Source organism: Belonocnema kinseyi, chromosome 2 (genome assembly GCF_010883055.1).
Source record: "Belonocnema kinseyi isolate 2016_QV_RU_SX_M_011 chromosome 2, B_treatae_v1, whole genome shotgun sequence".
Taxonomy (NCBI): domain Eukaryota; kingdom Metazoa; phylum Arthropoda; class Insecta; order Hymenoptera; family Cynipidae; genus Belonocnema; species Belonocnema kinseyi.
The window spans coordinates 49,394,928-49,406,742 of record NC_046658.1 but is presented as its reverse complement, the minus strand read 5'-3'; the positions used below and the strand labels follow the sequence as shown (position 1 = coordinate 49,406,742).

General features: G+C 33.1%; 1 protein-coding gene across 2 annotated transcripts; it reads right to left on the bottom strand.

Moving 5' to 3' along the window:
- Window positions 1-447: 447 nt before the first annotated feature.
- LOC117167764 (keratin, type I cytoskeletal 9-like) lies at window positions 448-8,392 on the bottom strand. 2 transcript variants are annotated; one of them, XM_033352930.1, is made up of 2 exons: window positions 8,295-8,392; window positions 448-2,686 (listed from the first exon to the last, which is right to left on the bottom strand). In XM_033352930.1, the coding sequence occupies exons 1-2, from the start codon at window positions 8,304-8,306 to the stop codon at window positions 1,157-1,159; spliced, it is 1,542 nt and encodes a 513-aa protein (XP_033208821.1). In that variant the 5' UTR covers window positions 8,307-8,392; the 3' UTR covers window positions 448-1,156. The 2 variants fall into 2 exon arrangements, with proteins under 2 accessions (XP_033208821.1, XP_033208822.1); XM_033352931.1 differs by having other exon boundaries at window positions 448-2,697; window positions 8,295-8,370.
- Between the last annotated feature and the right edge of the window lie 3,423 nt (window positions 8,393-11,815).

Genomic DNA, 11,815 nt, shown 5'->3' with positions numbered 1-11,815 from the left:
TCGTCTATTTTTGCTACCACTAATGACTATTTTTCATAAAACCGGTATCAGAATCAAAACTTTCACATGACGCGAGAAACTTGACGCGACTTTAATACTTGTCTGGATTCACACTTCACAAATTAATATATTTTTTTAGGAATGTGCATCTAATATTTCTTAAGCACAACTTTCAAAGGATTAATGTAATTCAGATCAGGTACTTGATTGCACTTTCGCTCTGAATAGTAGAATTAACCTTGGATGCGTTGAAAGCAAAGAAATGTGTTACTGGGAGTGCTGAGCCTTAATGAGTAGATGCTTCTGTCGTGTATCATCTTTCAATGAGATTTAAATTTATAAAGCGTATAAGAAACTGTTGCCGACGTCTCATATATGCAATCGCGTGAATAAATGAAATAAGTATAATGATTTCCCGTATGTAAAAAGTGGAACGCATGAAAAAGGTACAAGAAAAAGCTTTTTATTACAAAAAGGTACAAAATACTATACAATTAAGATCACACCTCAATACTGCAGAGCTTATAATAAATTCAACAATAGTCAACAAAGTCATAAATAGATAAATGCTATTCTTACAATACTGCCGTGATCTGGAAGAACACCTTTAACTGCATTTCGGATAAGTCCCTTGAGCCGCCTACCATTAACTACTTTCAGGTGACTTATCCGATTTGCAGTTAACGATTTCCTTCCAAATCATGACAAAATACGTGTCGATAAATAAGAAATTAGGTTTTCGCAACATCGATTTTCTACATTCCAGTTCGATACTGGAAAAAATTTTATCAACTATCTCTTTAATTTAAATTCTTGAAACAACAATTCAAATAATGGAAATCTGGAACCTACACCTTAAATAGTTAGAAAATTGTCTAAATCTTAAGTAATCTAATTACGATTTATACCCAGATTCTATAAACAAAAAAAAATACAAAAGCCCTCAATTAAAGCTGAGATCATTAAACTTAAGAAATAAAAAAGTGAGCAAGTGAACTCTGAAAGTCAGTCCAACAATAGTCTAGTCTAACCGGACTAAATACTTTCCAAACTGAAATCAAAAATTTTGCAACATTAAACCTCCTTTTCTTCTAGTATCGACTGGAAGTTACGTCTACTTGCAGTTTTCGAGAAAACTGGCTGTCAATTAATTCGTCTAATTCGATCCAAATTCAATAGGAGCTGAATACGAGATCGTATCGTACATGGAAAGATCAGATTCCTTATTATCAACAGCTTTTGTAGTAGGGTGCCTACGATATCGCGCAGACAAGCTCGAATAAGCTCCAGCTGATTCTGCTTGGGGACTACTTTGAGGTGCGTATCCACCTAATCCTAGATAGCTGGAACCAGAATCAGCATACTGAACAGCTGGACTCGAATAGCTAGAAGCAGGACTCTGGTAATTGGCACTGGAATAGCTAGCACTAGGTGTGCTATAACTGGTTCCCGCATGTTTGAAGCTCCCAGTTGATTGACTTGTACTAGAACTAGCATGGTTAGAACCACTTAAGCCAGCATAGCTTGGACTACCTGCTAGTTCAGTTTGACCGGACCCTGCATAGGTGAGGCTTGGTGAACTATAACTTGTTCCTTGAGAACTATAACTGGAGACTGGAGAACTGTTGGAGGAATCACTAGTCGCATAAGTACTTCCATCAGAAGAAGCTGGTATATATTTCGTGTAGGGACTTGATTTAGAGTCAGAACCTGAATATGAAGAAATTGGTTGAGCATATCTGGAACCACCTGATGCTTCTTGAGCATTAGCTTGATTATAAGCGGATGAAACTGGAGAAAAATAAGTTGCTGCTGCATGAGGAGATCCTGATGATGAAAGAGTATAACCAGATGAACCCGATGATATTGGAATGCTATATTTGGAGGAGCCATGAGATGCTGCAGAAATTAGGTAGCCACCGGAACCATGTTGTCCTGCTCCAGAAAATGGAAGGCTGTAAGTTGGTGATCCACCAGATCCCAGGGAAGCTAATGATAATCCGTGCGACCCAGTGATGCCGGATGATCCAGGAAATTTGTAACTTGATCCTTGTGATGATCCAAGAACTAGAGGTAAATTGTGACCACCAGATTGAGCACCTCCGAAGGCTGAAATACTTTGAAGTCCACTATAGTGTGGGGATGAGGAATAACCACTGTTGGAGGATGATCCTCCTCCTCCTCCTGCTCCTCCTCCATTGGAACCAAAAGTTACTGGTCCTGTTTTTGATTGAATGGGAATAAGGTGTCCACTCTGTTCTCCTAGAGAAAGTCCCCCAAGACTGAGTGCGTGACCAACTCCGGATCCAAGACTTAAACCGTTACCACTTCCGGATCCAAGGCTGAGACCATGCCCTCCTCCGGAACTAATGCCGAGATTATAACCAAGACCAGCTGCTGATGATGAGGAATCAGAAAATTGAAGGCCATGGCCTACGGAACCTCCATATCCTCCGAAGCCTCCAAAACCGGCGAAACTTTGAATTCCTGGCCTGAGGGAGTATCCAGAATGGGATAGTGAAGATCCGGTTTGTGAGTATGATGGTGAAGCGTAGCTCGTCATGGGATAGTCAGCGGCACCACGTTTGTCTTTATTTAATCGATGTCGTCTGTACACTTTCATATCTCCATTTGCCTCTTTGATAGTGAAACCGGAGAACAGCACAGAAGCAGACACCAAAAGGATCTGCAAAAAATCTGTATTTAAAATTCAGTAAAGAAATCAAATACGTATGTTTCAATTGCAAAATAATACAATAAACCACTTTTTTATATATTAGAAATGGTTCAGTTTTAAGATCAATATGTAAAGCCTCGGAAGTACTGATATAGAATCGTTTATTGAAATATTCAATACAAATTTAGACATTCTTGGAACTTTTAGGTCCATTTTTTTCTAACGAGAGGAGCAATTTTGATCTATAAAATTGTTATAATCTCAAGAAATTAAGTCAATCCGATTTGCAGTTAGATTTCTTTCCTGTTTCTAAGCATCCAATGTTACAAGCGCGAGCATATCCCTGGTCAAGAAATTTTTTAATACTATAAATGAAGTTTTAAGTAAAAAAAATCTTCATGGTCCAACGTTAAAAATACATTTTTAATATAAATTCTTCCTTAGTTTTATTTTGATACAGTTCCCTTATGCCAAAGAAGTTCAAAAATAAGCAGAAATAATTTCTGGTTTAATTTATTCACGCACTAATTAACTTAATAATATAATAAGCGCTGATATCAAGGACTATGTATTATATCCAATTACTTTTGACATACATAGATGATATTCTGTCATAAAGAACGTGCGTCGTGCTCATTCGATTTAAGAAAACGTAAAATTATTTCTGACATACAAATAACATAATATTATGTTTCAGATATCTCAAGGTTTACGCAGTGATATATGATGAAAATTTTAACGATGATAAATTTATGAAAATATAATTAATTTTTTATACTTTTAAGATGGTGAAGGCTGTAGCCAGGGGGTGGGTGTTGGCCCAGATTCTACCCCCCCCCCCTCGAAAATATTTATCACGGTGTGAGAAACAGTTTCCAAGAAACTAGTTTCTTCGCTTCCAAGAAATCATTTCCTTGACTTCATAATTTTCCGATTTTTTCAAGAAAATATTTCTTTGTATCAAAGAAATATCACCAACCAAACCAGGAATTTCTAATAAAATAAATCATCATATCGAATACTTAGGCAAACATTCGTTGGTGGGAAAACTTGTCCTTTATACTTGTATGATCGTTTTTATAATGTTTACCGTGGAGTAATATTAGAGGAAACACAAAATGGTGATTTTAAATACTATCCAATAATCGTAGAACAACAACAAACATTGAATGTGTATGGACCTATTAGAGCTGATAAAATGAGTCATGTTGCACGCTTTACACATATGTTTTCTGAAGCCACCGACTTTCAAAAACGAAATTAAAGCTTGACTGAGGAATTTGAAAACTTAAGAAAAAACGCACACGACATGAGTAATCAATTCAACATGTAAAATGACGTTTTGCGTAATTGTTTAGAATTTATTTATTTTAATTGTCCGTTTATATCTCTAAATATTTCCGTCGTGTGGGCATATAATAAATTATTGTATAACAAGAAAGAAAGCTGCAGGTGATAATAATATGAATCCTTGAGAAGTAATAGTGCTATAAGAGTCTATGAAAATGTTAGTTGCTTGAGGGAAATGATCTAAATCTTTGTCTGCTTTGAAAGAAAAGAATTTACAATTTCTAATGTATTTTATAATTATTTACTTTAAAATTATTCCTCGATGGGAGTCTTTCCATCTACGCAGGAGAAATTATAAATACTGATTTAGTTTTTTTCCTGAAAGTTCTCCTCAACTACCCTAACACGTTTAAATATTTGACTGTTCGCGAACAAAGGGATCTTTATACACCCCTAAATAATAGATTTTTACTTTTTTATACCGATCAATAGTTTTTATTTGCTTTTTAATAACACAAAATATTATTTTTACACCTAAAATATGTTAATTCTCATTAAATAGCAATTAGCGTTTCCCAAACTAGTGCCGTTACGCTTGCAGGGTGCATGCCGCCCGCGCTGGCAGGTGACTGCGACCCCTGGTCGGGCAGTTTGACAGGCTGCAAGGCAGGCTGCCCGCTGCGAGCAAAAGTGGCTCTAATTCTCTGACAACGGAAAGGCCACGCGAAACGAGCAACCGAGCCCGAACGACCGGCGCGGCGCTCAGTATCTCTCTTAGGTTCCAGTATCGTGGCAAAATTTGAGGGTTGCGACCCTGCCGCTCCCCAGAAAGTGCGAAAAAGTTTGGGACACGTGGCCTTTCGTTGACCCACCCCTAATCAGAGAAACCACGTGGTTTAAGGCAACTTAATAGTTTAAATTTATGACATCGGCATTGTAGAGTAAATGGTTATAACCCTTTTGCAAAACCTTCTTCCTAGTTTTTTCCAACGTTTCGGTCTTTTCACGGAATTGTAATAATTTTTTAGTCATCTTTATAATTTTTTCCATTAAATTTTTAATTTGTCAAAAAAACAACAATCAAACTAAAAAAAATTTATTTGTTTAAGACCCAATTTCATAATTAAAATGATATAAACAGAAATATATTATATTGAGAGCAATATGAATCGACCCAAGATTCAATTAATATTAAAGATAAATAGATTTATGCACCCGTCATCAATGCGAACATTTACCGAAAACTTTAGGTATATAATTAAAAATATAAAAAATGGTAAGGCTGCTGGTGTAGATGGTATTGTCGCTCAAATGCTTCGAAACTTGTAATGAATATATGCCTCACAGGATGTGCGAGTGAAGAAATTTACTTATCGAGGTGGGAGAACTTTTAGATGACTGAGAAAGGCGATTATGATCTAAATATACAAAAAAATAAGATGATTTTTCAGCTTTGCCACCGAAATTAATTGTTTAAATATTTTAGAAAAATCAAAGTAGTTAAAGGAACCAAGGAGGCTCTACGAGCAGCTCGGAAACGTTTTGGGCTGAATTTCAGCCCGAGTGACTAATTAGGGTTAAAGTTGGTGGAGCAGAGATAACACTTTGCGATAAGAATGAAATAAATTTATTAGATGCTTTGGGCATGTTGAGAGAATAAAATGAGAATGACAAACAAAGCAAATCTACATATTTAAATGAAATAAATGGTTGCGTCCTCGGAAAAAGACCAATGAAAGAATGGTTGGAGTATGTAAACGAAATTCTAAGTCGAAAAGATATAAAAAGTCATAGAAACACAGGAACTTGCATGCAAAATTGTAGTGAGCTTTAAGAAGTTAAATAGATACGCTAGGATAGGACAGTATGGCGACAAATAGTTTATTAGAAATGCCTGACGAAGAGCGTCAGCGGAGAGAGAGACGCCTGAAATAAAATGCCTTGGGTACTAATAGGCCCGCGCGGAGAGCTTTAAATGGTGACTTTGTGAAGCTCTTCACCTTGGGTGATTTCTAGAGAGATTAACCAGAACGTGTTGCTTAAATAAGCAACAGAAGAATTCAAGATTAATCTGAAAACATGTACCTCCTCTTATCCCGCCCCGTACACTGAATTATTCGATTCCCAACAATATAGCGATGCTAAAATGGTGTAATCGTAATAATAATATTATTAACCACACACTATAAACTCTCGGGTCAAATTGTTGCAGTTAATTTCAAGATGGTGTTTTATCTCTTTCGCTGTTGGGGTACGAAACTCTTCGATTGTTTTTACCGCAAAACTGTAAGAATAATTGACAGTAGGTGACGTTTCGTACCCCAAGTCCGAGGGAAACGATACCTTGTGAAGTGGTATTATTCAAACTACCAAGACTAGTTTTTGTTGCAGGTATTTGGTACCCTGAAATTGGCGTTAGATTAACACTTTGTTTTTACTGTGCACTTAACTGCTAAAAATTCAAAATTGCAGTTTAAACTCCTGATGGGGATTTTCTGAATGTGGGTCGAGAACTGCTCAACAAAATGTATGTAAATCAACATTTTCCTTTTTTTTTATAAACAATTTAGTCAAAAATGTGGTTTTTGGGGAAGCGGCTACTTTCTGTTAAATCAGACTGAGATTTTTTGGAGAAAATACAAATGTCATAAATTCTAATTAGAAACTGAATATAAATGAGCAATATATAGTCATTATTTAAACAATTTTTTTACGAAAAACGCGCATTTGGACCATTATATAATAAATATAATTCATTTTATCCGCAGGTGTGACTGCATATTAATTGTCCATGGTTCTCTGGAGTGATAAATTGATAGGAGACAATAATTGTTCACTTTTTAAACTGGAAAGATTTAGCTTTTCCACAAAATGAATTTAAATTACCTATCTTTTGGCTCCGTACAGTCACAAACCTTCATCGGACTACCTTTGTTGCGTTGTTCACGAAGTTATGGATTTCTTAGCTAAAACTATCTGAATAATAAACAATAGATTTTTTGTTAAAAACTAAAGCAATAGAAGATTCCAATGTCTATTTTTTTGAATAAAAATTAAAGCCAGTGTTTGTATATAAAACAATGAGCAAACGAATTTACGCTACTAGGTGTAGTTTTTCCGAATTCAAGGGTGTTTTTCACCGGTTGTAACTGCATGAATATTTTATATAATACCTGTATGACTCAAATTATTTTTTCGCCCATTACGTAGGGTGTGAAATTATTGGCATTTGAAAGAAGTGTATATTAAAGTAGAAAAGGTGGTTTCTTTCTTGTCAAGGGGGACTACAAGGGATAAGATTTATTGACAGTCTTCAAAAACTCCTCTTTGCATTCCCATGAATATTTCCTTAAATGAAAACGGAGTGTTGCCAGATTAATTTGCAGACACAAAAAATTGTTAAACCGACTATGAAATCGTGATAAGCATATCATACATTATATATAAATACTCTTAATTGTTATTTGAAACACCTGTAAAGTTAAATACACTAAAATATTTCATGGCAAAAATTTGTTTTTTTCCGGCAGCTTTTTTGGGTCATAGTTATTTGTCTATTAATAGATGTTTATTTTAACTTTCAACTTTATTGTTATATCATATTATCAACAAGTAATCCCTATCTAATCTTCTTAATCAGCAGCTCATTTTTGATTAAAAGATTCTATATATTCTACTAGTTAGTTTTTATTAGAACTAAATTTCTTAGGAGTTTTAAAATTAATCAATAATTGTGACTATACTCTATAGTTTTAGAACACTACATACTTTCCGTAAAAATATAATAAATGCATTATTGTAGTTTTTATTCAAGTTTAACTATTATAATCATCAAAATTGTATAAAACCTATAGACATTTTTTCAATCAAATCAAAGAACAAATACCACAAACTGTAAAATGACTAATATTTTTCAAATAACACGGGTACTGAAGAAATGTAGTCTTTTCTTGGGATTTGGACCCAGTAGCCGATATAAAATGCTTAAGGTTAAGGTAACTTGATTTGGATTCAGTTAAGTATTAATTATTATTTGATTATTGTATTCTTTATTAACAAATAATGTGAATAAAGTTTATTATTTCATAATACCAGATTGCTCTAAAATTATCCTAATTAAATAAGTCGATTTACTTTGAACATGCAACACAGATTTGAAAATTCCTACTTCCAGTGTGGATGCATTTTCTTAGAAAGAAATTATTACACAACGAATTAAAACTCTTAAGGTAACTTTTTAAATCCAGTGACCAGTATGACTTGCGACCTCATTAAAGGCCGATTTAAATAAGAATTGTGGAGAATCCTGTTGTAAATAAACACTTACGAGAGACCGCATGTTGAATGTTAACAGCGTTGTTTCGGTGGCTTGTCTCGTTCCCAAGCGACTACCGAGTCAGGAAGTAAGCTATAGTATCTGGTGCCTTTGCAAACAAGATGAGACCTTTTATATCGGGAGTCCCCTCTCGCCTGGTGAAATAAGAAAGGTCTAGGTGAAGGTAAGGTTTACACATTCGACAAGCGCGTTCACATTTACAAATACGAATATTACGTCTACTTATTTCAGTGTTATTAAAATATCAATTAATCACTGAAAATTAGGGGGTCCATAATGCACACAGAGTTCGCATAGAAAAAAATGAAAGTGTTTTCGAATACCTGCCTCGATGGTATGTACACATAAAGAAATTACTAACTTGTATGAGTGAACCAGGAAAAAAGTGTACTTCCTTCTTTCTATAATAACTTGAAAGATAAAGAGATAGAACAACAATGAAGTACAATGAAGTAAAGCACATTAACATAATACGCAACTTCCGCTAGGGTTTCTTCAATTAGAAATGTATTATCCTTAATTTATTGTGTTTTTCGTTGTCCTTCATTTTGTTTCATTCTTTTTTTAAGGACACTTTAGTAGCGACCATTGAAACTGACACAAAAATCACAAAAATACTATTTTCTTTTCATTACGAATTCTTTTGTATTTTAGTAGAAAATAACTTTCTTGACAAGCATCATGATGAAAGATCCTTTGCTGAAATTCGAGCTGTAATAGGTCTATAATTTCGCCGCTATAAAACTTGCTTTCATTCAAACTTCCTACATCTATTTTTTCATTGTAATATGCCTGCATTGAGAAAACAAACTCAATTTGTACCTACAAGTGAGTAGTGTTACAAAGTGCAGAAAAATTGTTTCAATTGATACATGGAAGTGCGAACGTATTCAATGCATTTGCATAATTCACTGATATATATAATATAAGAATAAAACTAAAAATAAGTGTATAAAAACTTTTAATTTATCCATTTGATTTCAGATTTGAAAACTACAGTATTAATTAAAGAAAATTTAATATTTTTTATGAAAGTTTTCACATTCTTAAAAAAGTATGAAAAATCTATTCTCTCTGTTGCGAAACAGTATAACCAAGCTGTATGACAGACATAATAAGGAAGAAGGATATAGGGAAGATTTGTTAGGTGTATCCGCCTAACACTTTGCTCTCAACGTTACTTCTGTATGAGAGTTAAGCATTTTTATTTTTAAACAAAATTTCTGCGATTAGACATTGAATCCAAGTAATGGGTTATATTATTTTGAATAATAATTGGCTTGATCCCTAAACAAAACATTTATATTTCTCAAATATATGTAATTTTATTCCGATACGTAACAATTTCATTTTGCTTTTGGGTTCAGAGAAAAATAGATAATATTGTTAAAATGTCTTATTTTGACGTTCTGTGTTTAAATAATTAAGTCCACAGAACCACATTGAGAATAGGGCTTAGTGATATTCTGAAGCAATTATTGTGAAGCATTTCTGACAAGCAATCATCGAAATCGGTTAAGAATTGTCGTTTGTAGTTAATTATAGACGGTATGTCCCCTAACCAGCTACTATGTATTCCATACTCCATATCATAATTGAATTGTAATGAAATTTGAGTACACATTTTTAATTTTGGAAGGATTTACCTTGCAATTTAAGGATCCAATTACCATTTCGGATGATTGTTTCTTTGATATAACCAATTATAAAAGTATTAATTAGACCTAATATCATAGTTATGTGAAACTTCAGTTTATTACGAAAATAATCAAACTAATAACTTTAAATTAATTGAAATTACTAATTTCGTTAGTTTCACTAATAATATTCATAATATATTCATTATAATGTGATAATACATTCGATATGATATATTTGAATTGTGTAAAACTTCAGTTTATTACGAAAATAACCAAATTAATAACTTTAAATATATTGACATTACTAACTTCGTTAGTTTCAGTAATAGAGGTATTGATTAGACATAATATCGGAGTTATGTGATACTTCAGTTTATTACGAAATAATCAAATGAATCACTTTCATTATATTTACACTTCTAATTTCGTTAGTGTCACTAGCAACCTGACATTTCGTTCCGATCTCTGTTTCAAATACGTAGGTAATTAAATACTAATTTTTTTACAACAAAAAAAAGAGTTACTATTTCAAAGAATCTAACCTTGAAAGCTTTGACGTTACTATAAAGCTTGCAAAATTTAACGCATCTAATTCAGGTAGCATTCAAAAAGTACATATATTGCCAATGGCAGTTATTTGCATTCACTTTAGAAATTATTTAACTTTCGCTTGATAAAATTTAATTAGAATGTACTATAATTCTATTTTAATTTGCATGCATTTAATTTTTATTTTTTCGGATAAGATTTTTATTCACTTTACTGTACTTTAAGTTCATTTAAATATACTTGATTTCGCGACAAATTAGTCGAAAATATTAGGAATCATTTCTATTTACTTCTCATCACTTCTGCTTTAAGTTAATTATTAACAATATTCCTTACTTCATTCACCTTGATTTTATATAACATCAATTGATGAAAAAAGGTTTTAGAATACTATTTTCAAGCCCTGAATATTCAGGTGGGAAAAAGAAGACCAAGGAAATCCTATTGGAAGCTCCTTGTGCATTAAAATAATCATTTAATATTAAATTAAGTGAAATAATTTACAAAAGCTAAGCACGATTAAGTCACGATTATTCGGACATTTAAATTTCATTTAAATTTTCCTTTTTCTGCTGTCAGTAATTTTGTTACTAAATTGAATTTCATTTATGTCTAAAAAAAAGTTTGGTTTCTTTTGTTTTGAATGCTTTATAAGTGAGGTGGTTAGATTTTTTTAAAATTATTATACCCAATTACTTGATTTAGTATTAGATAATTACTTTTATGAGCTCGAAACTAGCGATAATCGCTTTTGTCATTCTTATTCGTCGTGATTGTGGTTCCATAATTTTCTAATTCTGCTTCCTCATTTTTGACATTTGTGTAAAATGAATAACTCAAAATGTAAACCTTGTCGATAATCTTCCCCTATCTTGCTTACATGTTTAAGTCGGAACAGGATGAGATTAAATAATTAAAACCAAAAGTCATCGATAACAAAAATATCTCGAACACGGTCAATATCAAGCGGGACTCGAGACATTCTCGTCTCGATGTGCATCTTTACATGGAATTAATGATATGCAATTTCTTTTCATGTGAATAATTCTGTCATGTTTCAAACTCTTAAAAAACGGTGATGGAAAGTAGAATTTAATAAAGGTTCACAGCCTGTTTAGTAAATTTGAAAAGCCTATTTACTTCTTTTTACTTTCTCCCGTGAGATAACGGAAATTGGCATTACCTTCGATTCACTTCCGATTTGTCTGTAGGTGAACGCCCTTAGTCATCGTCGAAGCGGCCAGTCACTTGCTCTTATTTTATACCTTCGTTAAAAAAGGAGAAAGACCTGTATACAAATGACTAATTTAATGACATCTAAAA